Raw genomic sequence first — 18,976 nt, 5'->3', positions numbered from 1 at the left:
GTGAGGATTAGCACAATTGCACACTGTTGAAGCCCAAAGTAAAAGCATTTTCTCATCTTCCCTATGTTTTCGTGTGATGTTCACAATTTTTATAATACTGTACAAAGAGTTTTGGGAGGCCACACAAAATATAGATTACTTACATGTCAGTCTATCATGCCAAACTCCAGGTGAGTATAAGGGAGATGGGTAGGGCTACCATGTAATCATTTCACTCTACGCAAGTACATCCAGATACTGGATAACAGGTATTGTATGTATTGTATTGCAAGGGTTACTTTATTCCTGCATCATGAAAAGGGATAAAGACCAGTTACACAGAATTTTATCATGCATGTCATAATTATTTCACATCATATATACAGTAGACAGAACTAAGTAATATGAAATTGCATCTGCATATTCTATTGACAATAGAACAAAGGATTAAGAATAAGTTGTGATTATAAAAATATAATTACAGTTGCTTAACTTATTGGCAGTGGGTGACATCTTCCACAACATATTTCCAGCATCTAGTTACACCTTATCACATCAAGAGTCTACATCCAAAATGTTGAGATGACATCCCCACTAATATATGTCTGTCCTTGCAATACTCTACTCAAAAATTTACTTGGCATTTTGTTGTTAGAGAAATGTTGTTCACAGGCGAAACCAGATACAGAAGGGTAACAAGAAGCGTGAGGTCCCCGTCCCATACCGTGACAGCAAATTGACACGACTATTTCAGAGTTTTTTCCTTGGCCGGGGAAAAGCTGCAATGATTGTGAACATCTCAAAAACTCCTCTTCTTTTTGATGAGACTCTTCAGGTCTTGAAGTTTTCTGCTATTGCAAAACAGGTATGGGTAAAAAATGATAATGTTGTTAAACTAATTACTTTGACAGTATTGAAAACCATCCTACTAATGTTGTCATTGTTTATAATTTTTGTTATATTTCCATACAACAGGTAGCAATCAGCCAAGCTAAGGAATCAGTGTGCCAGGTTAAAATGCCTAAACGCAACAGTCACTTTTCAAAGTTCATTCGCCAGTCCTTCAATAGTTCAGGACGCTTATCTGTTCCTTGGGCAAAAGATGAAGGAGAAGTGACTTTTGGAGAAAGGTAATTTTTATTCTACTGTAAATTTATATTAACTCCCTCATTTTCTTTCTCATCTCAAAAGAAATATCAAATAGTTTCATAAAATTTGAATACAGTAATAATATAATGTGAAGTACACTTTTTCTTCTGTTAAGGATTTTTACACTGACTCTTATCATTTATCTTACTGTCCTTTTTTCCAGTGAAAAGGGAGATGAAGAAGTCATGGAGACAGTCAAAGAAGAGGAGGAGGAAGAGGATGAAAGATATGAGGTAGGATGATAAGCATACATAATGCAACAGTAGAACATTAACTGCATCATCACCTCTTGCATTACTTACTGGTATCTTAGGAAGCATATGTAGGTATAAGATATTAGTAATCTAAGGGGATGTATTGGCACTGAATACATGTGGTAAACTTAAAAACTATGTGACAATGACAGGGCTATAACTAGCAAGGCAACAACCATTATACTGTAAATCAGGACTGCATTTTTTAATGTGAAGTGGATGAGTGGTTGTGGAAAAAAGATACTCTTGTATATGATCTAGTAATTTCCTCATCTTTAACTGACCTAGTAATTCATATCACTTGAAAACCATCAGCACAGCAGCCTTAGTGTGAGATTCAACCTGCAGCTTGACTTGGTGAAAGTGAAAATATTGTTAAGGTGTTAATGCATATATAAAATAGATATCAAAGTAATTAATATTAATATTACAGGCCCTGGTACAACTCATTTCTAGTTTAAAGGATGAATTGATGAAAGAACATAAAGAAAAGGTGGAAATGGAAGAGCGTATAAGAGAGGAACTTTGTGCAGAGTTTTCCCACCAGCTGGTAGAGATTGAAAACAATTGGAGGTAAGACTTTCTGTTTTTCTTAGTCCCTATATATTGATATATATTTATATACATACATACATGTAAATCAAAGAAATGGACAAACATGTCAGGATTTCATATATATCAATAGGGGTTTTGAAAATATCTAAACCATCATCAGGGCTGTAACAATAAACCAAATTAAAAAAGAGGAGGCAGTTAGACAATAGAATAAGTGGTTCAGATTTTATATTTGGGTAAATATTGATGAGTAAAATATAATATTAGCAATATAACCAAAACATGGAACATAAACATAATATAAACAATTACATGTTCATAATGTAAACATGCATAGACATCATAAACTATATACAGAGTGTGAAATATACAAAAGAAGTTCAGAATATATATATGTATGTATGCATACACATACAGACTATCATTCAATCAATTATACAGACATATATTCATAGATTTAATACAGCAACAATAGAAAGTGAGAAACTGTAAAATTTCTTTTTGCTTCCTCTAGTCAACGCCTGAAGAATCAGCAAGCCCGGTCTGAAGAACTTACTGACTGGAGGATCAATGCTCTGATGAAATCTGCCAAGAAAATTAACAGTCGAAAGCGTGTTCGCCCTGAAGATGACCCAGATGAGGAGTATGTGTCGTCAATATTTCTCCATCGGGAGGAACAAAAAGTCCAAGTCAGTAGTAGAGTGCAATTTTTCCATTTATATGTTGTAGCAGTTTAGATATATGATTTGGAATTTGTTATATATTTTATATCTAAACAACAATCATCAAATGGTAGTGTTTAGTACACTCATTTCCATCAAATGTTCATGCAGTAATATACAAATCACTTCAATGGATAACCCAGTTATATGGAATACCATGCGATTTTCCTGTGATGAGATCTCATTATATATTATGAATTGAAAAATAGTAAACCAGATTATGCCTATAAATGTGAGCAGTGAGTCTTGTTTATTGTACAAAATCCAAAGAGTAAGCTCTGTGACATTTCCATCTTATGTAGAAGCTTCTTCTGTAATTGGTTTTAATAGTTTCTACTGTGAATAATGAAGCTAGAAGAGAAAACATTAAGCTCAACAATGTTTCTTCTAATTATTATTTTTGTTTAGAAATCATACCTGATACTTTTTTTATGTATGTGATTGTAGGAACAAGCAACATATATAAAAGAGTTAGAAACTGAGAAAAAACTCATGGCAGATGAAGTTGAGGCATTGAAGATATCACAAAAGAAAACAAGTGAATTGCTGACAAGATCCCAAGAGGAGAACTCCAGGTTAACATTCCAGCTTGCACAGCTTACTGCCAGCTTTGACAAAGTCCATAAAGAATTGGTAAGTTGGAATGTAGATGTTTCGTGGTTTTAATGTATATTGAGATAGCTAGGTAGATGGTATGTATGACTGCATTGTATTGAAAGCTGAATTATGAAAGCTCAAGGCTTACTTAGGTAAAGAAAGGTATGATAGAAAATTTGTACAAGGAGGATAAATCATATAGATATTCAAGTACAAAATACAGTAAAAAGAAGTATTATTAGTAAGACCAGCAAACGAGGGAGAAAGAATCAAGAAAGAAGAGAATATAAAAATATTAGATTTCAGATTAGGAAGACAAGCATTCGTAGCTTCTGTTTAAGAATTGACTAAACTTTACAATTTCAGGAAACTACACAGAAATTGAGCATGTCCATCACTACAGAGAATTTAGTCTTAGAAGAACTGAAGCGAAGAGTTGAGGAAAGCAAGACATTGATAACTGATCAGGATGAAGAAATTAAGGTAATTTTTTCTTCTTCTTCTTCTTCTTCTTCTTCTTCTTTTTTCTTTCATTCTTTCTTTCTTTCTTTCTTTCTTTCTTTCTATTATCTGTATTATAGGAATATTGTTCCTTGATCATGAAACACATTTTGGAAGTATACACTTGTGGGTTATTGTATGCATAAGTGTATAATTTTTTCCTTCTTCTTCTTCTCTTCTCTTCTCTTCTCTTCTCTTCTCTTCTCTTCTCTTCTCTTCTCTTCTCTTCTCTTCTCTTCTCTTCTCTTCTCTTCTCTTCTCTTCTCTTCTCTTCTCTTCTCTTCTCTTCTCTTCTCTTCTCTTCTCTTCTCTTCTCTTCTCTTCTCTCTCTCTCTCTCTCTCTCTTCTCTCTCTCTTCTCTTCTCTTCTCTTCTCTTCTCTTCTCTTCTCTTCTCTCTCTCCTCTTCTCTTCTCTTCTCTTCTCTTCTTCTTTATCTTCTCTTCTTCTTTATCTTCTTTCTTTTCTCCAGATATTGCTTTCTTTTTAGAATTTTATCCCTTTTTCTTCTTCTTTCTTTCTCTCTTTCTTTCTTTCTTTTCTTTTTATTTATGTGTTTGTGATTTTTTTTTTTTTTCTCTCTCTCTCTCTCTCTCCAGGATTTAAAGGAGATGCTTATTGAATGTGCAGAGGAGTTCACAGCAAAGCAGCAGGAATGTTCCACTCTTGCAAAATCTCTTGATGCAAGTGAAGGCATTATTGCAAAGCAGGTATGTAATAATATTTTCTATTTTCAATCAAGTTACAAGGATTTTCAGTTTTAAAAGTAAAAAGATAAAAAGAAGAAAGGATATTGCAAATTTAAATAAAGATAGAATAATGATAATAATTCAGAATAATTAGTATTGGAAATAGCTGTGAGGCCACAGGATTAACACATGCAACTGGTGACCAGGAGGATTGGTCACCCTGTGTTTGAGTTTGAATCTGGCCCAGGATCCAAGTTTAAGAAGGGCATCCACTCAGAGTAACAATCTCACTGCCAAAAACTATATGCCCTTGAAAGAAGGCACTGTCCTATCACTTGTGATGGAGTTTGTGTTGTAAAACTGAGTCAGTGTTAAAAATATTTAACAGTACATAGCAGATATAATGTATAAAGACATGTTTATTTAAAAAAATAGAAAAGAGTATAGAAAACTTTGAGCCATCATCATCATCATTAATAATGTAAATAATGTGGCATGTCATTTGTTCATAGCTGGTAAGTATCAGTGAGCTGGAGAACCAAATCTTAGAGGCCCGATCCATAGTCAGCCAATATGCTGCACAAGTGGAAGAGAGGGAGCAGCATACAGCAGAGTTAAGAGAACAGCTTGAGGCTTCCCAGGTTGGTATCAAATTTTCACATCAGTAGATGATTTACTGGTATTTACTTATCTTTATTAAGCTGTAGTGTCCCATTATAATTCTGGATAATACTAACACTGAAGTGCCTAATTGTAGATAGAATTCACTCTGGTTAATATTTTTCTGTAATTATAGTACATATATGAACATATACTTGTGAAGCAAGTATATGTTCATATCATACTTATTGTCTTGTTTTTCAGGAAACGGTATAGTTTCTAGAGTTGAAAGGTTTATTAGATATGTGTGCATGTAATAGTAAATTAGTTTTACAGTGCAATTATATAACTAGAAGTGTGTAGTTAACTCCTATGATCCGGATGATATGACTATCACGTCATGAAAAAACTGGCTTGAGGGGCATGCGACATGACCATGCCGTCATGGGGAAATTTGGTTGAGAGACAGGATAATGGGAACTTGCTGTCATGCAGATTTTCAGCTGGAGTTATGGGAATGGCTCACCACAAGTGCACAAAGCTCTTGGAAGATAATTAAACTCCATGGACAATTAGGGAGAAGCTTTTGCATTATTTTCATTGAAATAATGCACAATGTGGTACAATGTGGATTGTACCATCTGTGAGCCATTACTGGAAGAGCGCACACACACACAAAAAAAAAAAATAATAATAAACTGCACACAGAGTAACTGCTCAAGTAAGCCTAATGGTTGTATTTGGGCCCTGTGCAGACAGTGAAGCATCTGGATCCAAAGAGTTAATCTTACTGGGTACTGGACCTTTGAAATGTCTAGTCTAAATAGTATTTTATCCAATCAACGTAGATTTATGTTCTCCCCCCTGTAGTTTTTTTGTGAATGTTGTTACATGCAGATGGCTCCACGTGTGCTCAGCTGGCAAGAAGTCTGACAGTAGCCCTAGTAACCAATCCTGATTTCCCCATTCCTTGAATTGGCAGGAAAATGTGTTTTTCTTTTTAATACAGTTAACATCAATACTATTATTATTATTGTTGATGTTATGATTATTAAATTATTAAAATCTCAATAACATTTAAGACAATGAAATAATGATTTTTTTTTTTTTTTTTTTTTTTTTTTTTTTTTTTTTTTTTTTTTTTTTTTTTTTTTTTTTTCCAAAAGTCAAGGAAAAGGGTAAGCAGGTGAGATAGGTAGGACTAATAACCAACTCCTTGGTGACTAAACATTTGTAGAGCCATCTGTGTGTAAATACAATAAATAAACTTGTATTACATTGGGCATGACATGTATTCTTGCCATACATGGCAATTGGGTTAAACAAAAGCATGCAGGAATGGTAAAAGGTATATTGTGGGCTATATATACTGATCTGTTTGTGTACTGTATATCCCTAGAATGTAGAGCAGCTGCTTGCTGAAATGAAAGATCTACAAGACATTGCTGAAGCTCAAAAGAAAAAAGTGTGGATGCTGGAGAAGGTATGGTATGATAGTTGATTTAGATAATGATTATTATTATTGCTCTGCCACCATTGTTTTATCTTCATTTTGATGTAATCTTTTTTATGGCCCTTTCTTTTTTCTTAATTTTTTCCTGTATGCTTGCAAAGATCCCCACATTGTTACAGTAAGAAGGATCTTGCCACAGACCTAAATCTGAAATCTGATAATACTAGTCTGCTTTCAAAGATTTCACTGTTAGGAGGAGTATTATTTTTCAGTTTTGTTCCTGTTGAAGGATCGACAGTTTGAGTGAAAAAGTCTTTTTACATGCTTCTTGAGCTTCGAACATAGAATAAAACAAAATTGTGGTTTTATGAAGTGATGTTTTTTGGTAGACTACTTCTTACTTTGAAGTTCACGTCAAATTCCCTTCCCTAATTGGTTATGAGGAATAGACCTTATTAGTCATTAATGATATTGCAGGTTTAGTAATGCAATAGCAGTCAGTCTAATGTAAATATGTGTGTGTGGGTGGGTGCGCGCATGCATACATACATACACTCACTCTCACACTCACACACACTCACACACACTCACACTCACACTCACACTCACTCACACTCACACTCACTCACACTCACACTCACTCACACTCACACACACTCACACACACTCACACTCACACTCACACACATACACACTCATACACACTCATACACACTCACACACACACACACACACACACACACACACACACACACACACACACACACACACACACACACACACACACACACACACACACACACACACACACACACACACACACACATACACACATACACACATACACACACACACACACACACACACACACACACACACACACACACACACACACACACACACACACACACACACACATACACACATACACACACATACACATACACACATACACACACACACACACACACACACACACACACACACACACACACACACACACACACACACACACACACACACACACACACACACACACACACACACACACACACACACACACACACACACACACACACACACACACACACACACACACACACACACACACACACACACACACACACACACACACACACACACACACACACACACACACATACACACACATACACACACACATACACACACACACACACACACACACACACACACACACACACACACACACACACACACACACACACACACACACACACACACACACACACACACACACACACACACACACACACACACACACACACACACACACACACACACACACACACACACACACACACACACACACACACACACACACACACACACACACACACACACACACACACACACACACACACTAGAGAGAGAGAGAGAGAGAGAGAGAGAGAGAGAGAGAGAGAGAGAGAGAGAGAGAGAGAGAGAGAGAGAGAGAGAGAGAGAGAGAGAGAGAGAGAGAGAGAGAGAGAGAGAGAGAGAGAGAGAGAGAGAGAGAGAGAGAGAGAGAGAGAGAGAGAGAGAGAGAGAGAGAGAGAGAGAGAGAGAGAGAGAGAGAGAGAGAGAGAGAGAGAGAGAGAGAGAGAGAGAGAGAGAGAGAGAGAGAGAGAGAGAGAGAGAGAGAGAGAGAGAGAGAGAGAGAGAGAGAGAGAGATGTAGAGATACATATACATATAAGATTTGTTTATATTTATATTTATTCATATATTTATATTTATTTATATATATAATATATATATAAATATATATATATTTGTGTGTGTGTGTGTGATGTATGTATGTATGTATGTATGTATGTATATATATATGTATGTATATTTTATTTATTATTATTATTATTATTATTATTATTATTATTATTATTTTATCCCCCCACCCCCTTTCCAGAAATTGTCAGAGAAAGAACGTGAGTTGAATGCAGCTCAGAAGAAAAGGGAGAATGCTGTTCGCCAAAAAGAAAAGATAGAAGAGGATTACCTTAGGTAAACTTTTTTGTGTATGTAGGAGTTACTTTGATATTGAAATTACTGTTCTCCAGTTCTATTTGTTATACTATCCCAACTGAAGAAATGTTTGACTCAACAGAGATAAGAGTAAACTGCTTCTGGAACTTGCTGATCTGAAACGATGTGGACCTCAGAAAACATTGGCTTCAAAAGAAGCTGATGAAGACTTGCAGCTTCACATCAAAATAGCAGAATTGGAAAAACAGAATGAAGAATCAGACAGAGAGAACGATCAGCTAAAGAATCAGTTAACAGAATCAAAGGACTTGTTTGCACACCTGCAGACAGCCAATAGAAATCTTGAAAGCCAGTTTGATACAATACAAAAGGAAAAAGAAAAGCTGAAGGAAACTGTTGATGAGGTAGGGATGATTACTGGTTCTAGTTATTGTCTTGTCCATGAATGTTTTAAAACATTGCAAGAAACTTTAAATCTGTGTATTCTGAATCAGGTCTTTTATTAAATGTAATTAAAATGAATGTCTTGTTTCAGCTGAGCTCCAAACTGGTGCATGTACAAGATGAAAGAGCTGAGGACCAGTTAGATATTTCAGCTCAGAAAGCAACAACTGCTGAAGCTATCAGTCAAGTGCATAATTATCAGAAGGAATTGAAAGAAAAAGATGAGGAAATTAGTCGTTTAAATTGTGAAATTCAGGACTTACAGACACAGTTGAAAAGATTAGAAGAGAAGAGTAATGACAAGGACCTCAAGGAAGACTTCAAAAGGCTTCAGGAACATTCAGATGTTTTGTCCACAGAGCAAAATGAACTGCAAGAAAATGTTCATAAACTGGAAGCAGAAATATCCTCTCAAAAGGAAGAAATAGATCATCTGAGACAGTCCACAGTTCCAAAAGAGGATCTCTTGCAGGTGAAAGAAGAGCTTGCAAACAAATTAGAACAAGTAGACATTCTTAAAAAAGAAAAAGAACAACAACAAAAGGCATTAGATACCATGAAAGAGGAACTTGAAGAGACAAATTGTCTTCTGAAGACTATGGAAGAAGAAAAGCATTCGTCAGTAGAAAATTTTAGAATGGATGTATCAGATAAGAATTCTAGAATTTTTGATTTGGAGAAGGAAATTGAACTCCTGAAATCAGAAACCGAAAATGATATGAAGTATATATCTCAAGTACAAGAACTTAAAACTCAGTTAAAGGATAAGAAGTTGCAAATGGAGGAGATTTTGTTTATTAAGTCACAGGTAGAAGAGGAGGCACAGGTAAAAAACAGCAAGATTGAGGAACAGGATTCTGAAATTTGTAAACTCAGAGCTGAAATTCAGGTTAAGGATGAAGAGAAGAAGACATTCCTTGAGGAGGTACAAGCTGAATTAGATGATCTAAAGAAAGACAAAGAAAGATTACAAGGAACACTAACATCACATCAAAAGGAAACAGTCAAAACTATTGAGCAGATAAACTTAAAGAAGACAGAGTTAATTGAAGAGATTAGTCATCTAAAAATGGCTCTACAGGAAATGGAAAATTGCAAATCCACATTAGAATTGCAGCTCTCTGAACTCCCAGAGCTACAAGGTATGAGTTGCTCTCAGATCATGAGTGATAGCATATTTTTATTTGTTTCACTAATATGATTAGTTGGGCCAGTATTGATTTAGTTCAGTCTTTAATTCTTTGTTTTTTATACTTAAGGTTTGAATTAGTTTGAAATATATTTGAGATACAGATAAGAATTTAAGTATTCATATACAATTACTCTGGCACTGTTTTTTACCATAATTTATATACCTTCTTAATTCCAAAGAAAGAGAAAAGGTATTGAAGATTCGTTTAGAAGAAATGCAACAAGAGAAAATTTTGAATGAGAAGAAATTGTTGGAGCAGGATTCTACAGCATGTAAGGTTAGTTAAATTAATGCTTTGTATTGGAAACCTGAATTTTAATAGATACTCTTTGCTCATTTTTGTGATACTCTGTTACAAGAAAGCAAATTTCACTATTAATACTTATAGGAAAAATTGAAAGAGCAAGAGGAACTTCTAGCATCCCTAACTAAAGGAAATAATGAGCTCAAGGTAAAGCTTTCTGAAATTGAAGGATTCAACAAGACTCTCAATGAACAGCTGAAAGAGAAGGAAGAAGTCATTGTTTCTTTAAATGCAAAGGTATGTGGAAATATTAGAAGTATTTAGAACATATAGACCAGGAGAAGGGTTAGTTCTTCTATCTGGTGTGAAAAAAATAATAATAAAGATTAAACTAGACATAAATTCAAGGACTACATAAAACTGACGTGTGTGTGTGTGTGTGTGTGTGTGTGTGTGTGTGTGTGTGTGTGAAATATATGTATATTCATGTATGTATGTATACTTAGAATGACCAAATATTTTGTGACTGTGAACCCAGTCAAGAATTATCCCATTGGATCCAGGTGACTGGGAATTAGGCTTGCTTGCATGGCAACTCCTGCATGTGACTTGTAGGCCCAGTACATACAAGGGCTTACACTCAGTATCAAGACTCCTTACCATCTCTGCAATACTGTTAACTCTATTTCTCTGTTTTGCTGTTTTGACATTCTCCAAGGTCTCTCTTTGTCATATATTGAACTATATCAAGATGACAATAGACTGCTTCAGTTGAGCAAACACCTCTCCAGGTAGTATATGATATTCAAATTTCTGTAACACTGAGCAGTTGATTTTGGTGGCCAGTAGTAGGTTCTTGCACATGGATATAGTGATCTCCCTGGTAGATGGTGTACTCCACCCTTATTTACCTGTGGAAATAATAGAAAGCCCCTTCCTTAAGGCTAATTGAGTCAATCTCTCCAAAAGCTTTATACATTCTTGGCAAGACATCCCGTCATCCACTACTAAACAATAATATCTTATGATGAGATGTTCCTGTCACCCTGACCCTCAGCCAGAATTTTCCTTGACATGATTTTCCCATCACCCGCCCCTTGGCCAAATTTTCCATGACGAAATGCCCCCAATCACCTGGATCCAATGGGTAAAACTGATCTATCATGGCTATCTGCTGTTTGGAATGTCTATTTTTATAAAGCTTATTTGTGACATAAAAAGTGGTGAAAACATGGTAATAAAATATGCAAATTTTCAGTATAATTTTAAAGTCGAGAACTGCCAGGCAGAATTTTGTTATATTAGTAACTAGGTTTTTTCACTGTATAGTCATATTATGGTGCTCTCAGTTTGTATTCCACATATACTAATAACACAGAAATAAAACTAATGTATAACAGATACTTATATCCGTTTTGCATATTAGGATATTTAACAGACACAGATTACCAATTCTAACCTGGCTTATAGAGGACCTCACTGGTATTAATCCACAAAAGATTCTGAAACCCTTGGTATCTACTTTTGACTATATTTTTTCTAATGCATCACATAACAAAGCTGATTTGGTTTATCTGAATGATTTTCATCTGTACAGACCAAAAAAAATGGGTTCCATTTTTTAAGTAAATTCTGACCTACTAACGGAAAATTTTATTTCGTTATCAGGTTGAATCGTTAGACTACAAGCTGACACTGGCAGAGGAGGAGCTAGAAGCAAAAAGACATGAAGGTTCCAAAGGTTTAGAGGCAGCCAGAGAAAGATATGACATCCTTGAAAAGGTTGGCATTTGATTAAAGTTATAAGAAACTCCTACAGAAAGTGTGGCAATCACAACATTTAGTGAATACTTATTTCTGATGTTTTTTCTACAGACTAATCATATATGAGAAGAAAAGTGTGTGTGTGTGTGTGTGTATATATATATATATATATATATATATATATATATATATATATATATATATATATATATATATATATATATATTTATATATATATATATATATATATATATATATATTTATATATGTGTGTGTGTGTGTGTGTGTGTACATATATATTTAGCTATTTATTTATTTATTTCACAGGAAGTGCGAGCAGTCAGAGAGGCACGTCAGGAGGAGATCACTCAGCACAGAAGCCAGAAAGATTTCCAAGAAAAACAACTGCAGCAGAAGGAGGAAGAAATCAAATCACTGCAACAAGGTCTGTTTACTATGTCTTAAATATAGAGGAGTGCATGATTTGGGTTCCTGCCTCCAACTGGTATGAAGAATATTAGTATTTCTACAGAATGTTTGACAAATCTGTTCAGGCTTGGAAAGAAGGAATCTAAGCAACTAAATAGCAAAGAAAGTGGATTGGTTTAATAGTCACAAAATAAGTAAGCTGAGTTAAGATGTGATACAGAATATAAATTCTATATTTTTTTTTTCTATTTCATTCTTTAAATTACTACAATGCTTTCTATCAATTATTTGGATATAAAATTTTATTTTATATATACACTTTGAATGATTTGATTAAATTTATAATGTTCCTTTACATTTCCTCTGTGTTGAGAGGGATCAGTTCTATAAAAAGAAAAATAATAATAAAAACAAAATAATAATAAATATATAAATAAATGAGAGGCTGCTATGCAGTGCATGTGATAGCAGCCTCTCAGAGAAAAGGGAAATGTTATATTCACTTCATATGCTTATTGTTATATTTTTTGTTACTTACTTTTTTTTTTGAGAGGTCATATGTCTTGTTTATACTTTTAACAGAAATCAAGAAACTTCTCCAGCAGTCCATATCTACCATATCCAACACCAGTCAGATAACCATTCCAGAAACACCGAAAGTTAAGAAGGAATCTGTAGAGGTTGATGAGGACATCCTAGCACTTAAGGAGCAATTCAGGTATGTTTTAATAAGGTCATCATTTAGTGACTGCTTTTGAGGTGTTTAAAATTTGATCAAATGTGTTTGGATATGAAGCATTCTTAATGGTTTGCTTTATAAAGTAAAGAATATTTTGCAGAAAATATATAATTTTGTGTACTAAAACTTTTCAGGCTCAGTGAAGCACAGAAAGATGCCCTGCTTCAGGAAGTTTCAGGCTTGAAAACCCAGTTGGAAAAGTTGTCATTAGCATCAGATGCTTCATTATTCCACTGTCCAACAACTATCGATTCATCAAAACAGGCAAGTTACCTTTTCAGTATTTAGCATTAGCTGGAGATATTTTCCATGGCCAGTCATTAAGATATGTTTACAGACTGCAATATGAAAATTCAGATGAGCATGCTTTATAGAGGTAGTCCTCAAGGTTTTTAGAAATCATTTGCAAAAAAAAAAACTAAAAAAAAATAGCAGATATTAACAAACAGTTGGATATGTCTATGTGGAATGTAAATGAATTCTCTTCTGTGAATAGTCTGTGGAATGCAACAATAGCCAGTCAGATGTAGAAAGCATAACTACTCCATGTGGTCGAGCAACAAGAAATCGGAAAGGAAATCCTCCACCTCCAACCCCAAGTGTGAGTTTTAAGCATTTTATAGACCTCATGATGTCACTGATGGTTTATGATGACTTCTGGAATTTTTCATCAGTTTCTATATTTAGATTTGAAGTACAATATTATAATCTTTCATAATTTCATTATATGAATATGAACATGAATTATTATGAATAATACTCAATAATAATTTTGACGTGTATGATCGTAAGCTTTAAAAGTTGAATTATGAATTTATTTTATTACATGCAGTTTACTGTCTCTCAATTTTTGAAGCAATTTGATGAAACTTGTAGGAGCTATAAAGAAGAGGATATTTACATCTGTCAGTTATGGTAACTATAATGCTTTTATGTCATGGTAAAGGAACAAAAATCATGGAGATCTCATTCCTCAAACTATACACTGAAATATCTTGAAAGAGGTCTTGCTGGAAAGAGTGGATAGTCTGCTATAATTTATTTGCAGAAAATATTTCAAAATAAGAAAACTAATGTTCTACAATGAAGGAATATATGGAAATGCTTTTCTTTTCTTTTTTTTGTTATTATTATTATTATGGAGAGGGAGGGGATGTTGAACAGTGAATGGGAAGGTCAATTGTATAAACACAGTGAACATTCATTATGAATGAAATTGAACATTATTTATTTTATTTTTTCTTTCCAAGGAGGGGGGTGGGGAGAGAGAGAGAAAAAAAAAATCTTGCCTTTCCATTTATTCCTTCAATGTAGAACATTAGAGTTTTCTTATTTTGAAATATTTTCTTCGAATAAATTGTAGCAGACTATCCACTCTTTCCAGCAAGACCTCTTTCAAGATATTTCAGTGTATAGTTTAAGGAATGAGATCTCCATGATTTTTCCCTTACCGTGACTTAAAAGCATTATAGTTATCATAACTTCCAGCATAGAAATACCATTTTCTTTCCTTTTCTTTTTGTTTACTTTTATTTTTTCCTGTCTAAAATCAGGTTAGTTTGCACAAAAATAAAATTGTTCTTCTTTTTGTTATTATTTGCTAATTAATCTTGTTTCCAACATTTGTATTGCACACAATTTAATCTAAATCACAAACCATCCAGTCTAGATTGACACCTGGAATCTGAGCCAAAATGACCATTAACAGTTTTAACCCATTCGCCCCATGTGGCAAGAATACATGCCATGCCCACTGTAATACACGTTTATTTATTGTATTTACACATAGATGGCTCTACAAGTTCTTCATCGCCAAATAGCCAGTTATTAGAAACGACCTATTTCACTCGTTTACCCTTTTCTTTCACTTTAAGAAAGGGTCTTTTGTATAATTTCATTGTCTGAAATATTTTAATGACAAATTAATAATCATAACATCAATAACAATAATAACAGTATCGATGGTATTAATTTTCCCGCCAATTCAAGGAATGGGGAAATCAGGGCCTACTGATAGACTCCTTGCTGTCTGAGCACATGTGGAGCCATCTGTATTTAACAAAATTCACCAAAAACTACAGGGGACAGAACATAAATCCGGGGCAAATGGGTTAACAGAGTGGGTTAAGTAGGGACAGTATTTAAAAGTTTTGGTTTGCTATATCTCAATTACTTGTGTTTTATGAAGTTGGTCAGGTAGTCCTTCCATAGAAACAATATCATATTTTACCATTTATTTGATACGGAAAGATCTTCCACAGGAATCATTACACTTAGTCCTGGATACTACAGAGGGGGATGGAAGCTATTTCCTCTCCCCCAATTCGGTCACAGCTAGCAGTAATAAGAGAGGAGAAAAGCCACAGAGGACCTCAAGGCGCATTCAAAGTAGAAGAAATGTGTATGACAGCTCCTTTGAAAATCAGGTAAGATTTTAGATATGTTAATTCTAACTGAGTAAGTCTATCCATGATTTATTAAATCATGTAATTAATTTAGTAACTTATTTGGAGAAAGAATGGCTCCTCCCCCCTCCCCCCCTCTCTCTCTCTCTCTCTCTCTCTCTCTCTCTCTCTCTCTCTCTCTCTCTCTCTCTCTCTCTCTCTCTCTCTCTCTCTCTCTCTCTCTCTCTCTCCCTGAACATTTGTTAAGATAGATCTGTACTCTGTGGGGGTGTATATGGAAGTTGATATTCCCCCATTTTAAGATTATGAAAGATGTCATCTTTTAATGGGTATTTGTAAGAAGGAAAAGTCAACTTCAGTTTCTTAAAACAAATAATGATTTCAGGAATCCTCATGGAAACCAACAAAAGCTGCTCATGATGATGATGAGGATGAAGAAGTTTGGGAGCCTCCTGCACCAACTGGTAAACAGCCTAGAAATACAAGAAAAACTAGGGGACGTAAAACAAAATCTCATGTCTATAACCCACATACAGACCAAGAGAATAAAAGCAGGTATGAGTGATACTCCTATAACTCAAAAAACAGTAAAATTCCATATTCCATTTCTTAAAAAAGTATTTATTTGATTTTTTGTCACTATATTTTGAGATTTTATCCATATATTTATTAACTTCTCTTTATAATGATAAAGATAATTCTAATGCAGAGCTTGATTTCATTTCTGTAGTTTGGCAAATAAGGCAGTGGATAGCCAGGCTTCCGATAATGGAGAAGACTTCAAAACTCCAGTACAAAGACGTAGACGACAGTTATACAACTCAGCTGTTGAAGAACCATACGAGTGCTCTCCAAATCTGGTCAGTAATGATAAGTTTTAATATGTAAGTTGTATTATTATCTATGGATAAGATTCTTAAGCCCTTATGGGTAGCATTTCCTATCATGACTCCAAGCCACAATTATGGCAAAGTTTAGAACAGTGACTTCAAGGCATAGGAAACTGAGGGTAACTTATTGGTGTTTTCTTCAAACATCAGACCTCCATCCATGTTTTATTAGGCATGTGACATTTTTGTGTACATAATTCTGGTGATTTATTATCATAATAAGGTAAAGAAATGAGATAAAGAAGAGAGAGGGTATTTAGTCTTTGGAGAAGGAGTGATTGATTTTACAGGTCAGAGAATGTTTCTTTTGAAAGGATTCTTGCTGAGGAGAGTTATAAAGATAAGAATAGTTACTGTAAGACATAGATAATCAAGGGAGAAGGGAGGGGGAAAGAAGGCATGGGATAAGGGAAGGAAGGAGGTGTAAGGGAGATGAGTGGAGCAATCCTGCCAAACACAAATGGCTGAGACAACCCAGGTGGACCAAGAACAAGTGTCTAGTATCATGTCAGTTTTTGTAGCCCTAGTTAAAGATATCTATGAATAAGAATTATTAGCTGTGATTTAAGTATTGTGCATTCTACTAAAAAAACTTGTTAATTTTTCTTTTCTCTTTCCAGATTGAACTTCCTCCAGTTCAGGATAGCCCACACACTGTTGTCAGGCGACAACTGAGGAGCAAAAAAAAGAAATGAATTATCCTTAATCTTCTTTTCTCTGTCACTTATCTTTTTTCTTCTTCATATATATAAAGGAAACTTTTTATGTGTAGACCTAACATTTCTGTATTTCATGTGTACTGTATCAACCATATATATGTGAAATACATTTGTAATGTTATTGAAAACTATAATTGATAGTAAATTAAGCAAATTTTATTGTTTTGTAAACTCTGTATAGTGGATGCAGATATAATATTGTCTGCCACCCAAGGAATACATGAACAAGCAAATATAGATACCTAAGTTTTCAAATAATTTTTATATCCATACTACTTTTTAAGGCCCTTTGTGTATGTGTGTGTGAGGGGGGAGTGGCATGGTTTTGTATGAATAAAATACAATAATGTTAGTCAAGAAAGGTATATTTACATAAGTACAATCTTAAAACACTGCAAAATTTGCCTGCAAACTGTACCAAATAAGAATTTTCAAAATTAGGTGAAAAGCAAGAGTAAATGGATGTGACATATATAAAACAAAGTATGTAATGTTAAATTTATTGTAAAAATTAATTACGCTATCTTGCATTATGGATATATGGATTATAGGTAGATATTACTCCATAATGTATTTTGTTGAATAAAGGCTTAGTACATACTACACACACACATACAGAGCGAATGTCCAGCCAGTCGTGAGCGTGACCTCCCGCGCCCTTGGAAATCACTGCGAGGGGCACGATAGATCTATACGTAATTCGGGGTATATCTTTTAGAAATATAATTAAGTGGCATAGAGTACTAAAGAGTAATACAGAAAAATGTGGCAATAAAAAGTATCTTACAAAACGTCTAGGAATATAGATAAAAAAAAAACAACATAATAGAGAAAAATAAAAACTGAATACCAGAAAATAAAATAGTGTATGCTTAAAACAAAAAGAAAATGTAATGTAATTCTTAACAGAACGGATTAGGATAAGTCCAATATGCGAAGCTGAGGGGAGCCCGGCCTGTGTCGACTAATGCCGACTCGTTTACGTGTGTCAGGCGGGGCGCGAACCGCCGACCCCTCGGACGTGAGGCCGACACGTTGCCACTGTACTAGCCCGGAGGCTAGAAAACGGACGTTAGCCATTTTAGGAAGTATTCGTATACATCCATACAAGTAGATATGTTCGTATATTTATAAATTATCTGCCAAGTGGACCTCATGGTACACTACACCCATATATGTTGTTATGGAGGGCATAGGAGATGGGGACAAGGCTCAATGTTGGAGATCACCCTTATCGTGGGATTTAGCCATCAGCAGAACCAATTTTTCTTCTTCTTCTCCCCCCCAATCCCTTGCCCGTTGTTGTCGTGGGGGGGCTTAGGAGGCGGAGACTGGGACCCAATGCTGGGGAACTCCCCAATCTTGGGACTCAGCCCTCGACTCAACAAATTTTGCATGGTCTTTTTTTCCTCCTCCTACTTTTTCCTTTCTGTCCCTTCACCAACCCCTTCTACTATCCACTTCCTAAGGTGTGAGAGCCGTGCTGAAAGGATGAAAGGCTGACTTTGTGCCAGTCCTGAACGGCCTGAGGGAGCCATGGGCACGGTATTCCCCTGCTTTAGTTGTCTAGCACTTACCCCTCAAGCGACCCTGAGGGGTAGACCGTTTCTCTCCCCAACATACTCCAGGCTTATCATGGCCAACAATGAA

General features: G+C 35.1%; 1 protein-coding gene across 2 annotated transcripts in view; it reads left to right on the top strand.

Annotated features, from left to right (window-relative positions):
- LOC125029674 (kinesin-like protein KIF20B) overlaps positions 1-17,577 on the top strand; it is a 26,016-nt gene extending 8,439 nt beyond the window's left edge. Inside the window, exons 11-34 of one of the 2 annotated variants that reach the window (XM_047619725.1) lie at positions 652-844; positions 955-1,109; positions 1,292-1,361; positions 1,816-1,955; positions 2,452-2,626; positions 3,107-3,292; positions 3,623-3,739; positions 4,355-4,465; positions 4,957-5,085; positions 6,444-6,527; positions 8,424-8,518; positions 8,622-8,904; positions 9,036-10,086; positions 10,316-10,413; positions 10,525-10,677; positions 12,049-12,162; positions 12,472-12,589; positions 13,156-13,291; positions 13,447-13,576; positions 13,809-13,913; positions 15,574-15,738; positions 16,103-16,272; positions 16,448-16,577; positions 17,228-17,577. In XM_047619725.1, the coding sequence (XP_047475681.1) occupies positions 652-844; positions 955-1,109; positions 1,292-1,361; positions 1,816-1,955; positions 2,452-2,626; positions 3,107-3,292; positions 3,623-3,739; positions 4,355-4,465; positions 4,957-5,085; positions 6,444-6,527; positions 8,424-8,518; positions 8,622-8,904; positions 9,036-10,086; positions 10,316-10,413; positions 10,525-10,677; positions 12,049-12,162; positions 12,472-12,589; positions 13,156-13,291; positions 13,447-13,576; positions 13,809-13,913; positions 15,574-15,738; positions 16,103-16,272; positions 16,448-16,577; positions 17,228-17,302 (4,183 nt within the window). In that variant the 3' untranslated portion in view covers positions 17,303-17,577. The remainder of the gene's footprint in view (positions 1-651; positions 845-954; positions 1,110-1,291; positions 1,362-1,815; positions 1,956-2,451; positions 2,627-3,106; positions 3,293-3,622; positions 3,740-4,354; positions 4,466-4,956; positions 5,086-6,443; positions 6,528-8,423; positions 8,519-8,621; positions 8,905-9,035; positions 10,087-10,315; positions 10,414-10,524; positions 10,678-12,048; positions 12,163-12,471; positions 12,590-13,155; positions 13,292-13,446; positions 13,577-13,808; positions 13,914-15,573; positions 15,739-16,102; positions 16,273-16,447; positions 16,578-17,227) is intronic. The other variant, XM_047619726.1, reaches the window with a different exon arrangement.
- The last annotated feature ends 1,399 nt before the right edge of the window (positions 17,578-18,976 follow it).

Source organism: Penaeus chinensis, chromosome 10 (assembly GCF_019202785.1).
Source record: "Penaeus chinensis breed Huanghai No. 1 chromosome 10, ASM1920278v2, whole genome shotgun sequence".
In the NCBI taxonomy this organism is placed as follows: Eukaryota; Metazoa; Arthropoda; class Malacostraca; order Decapoda; family Penaeidae; genus Penaeus; species Penaeus chinensis.
Note: the sequence above shows the minus strand (reverse complement) of the source record. Positions and strands in the feature narration are given on the sequence as shown.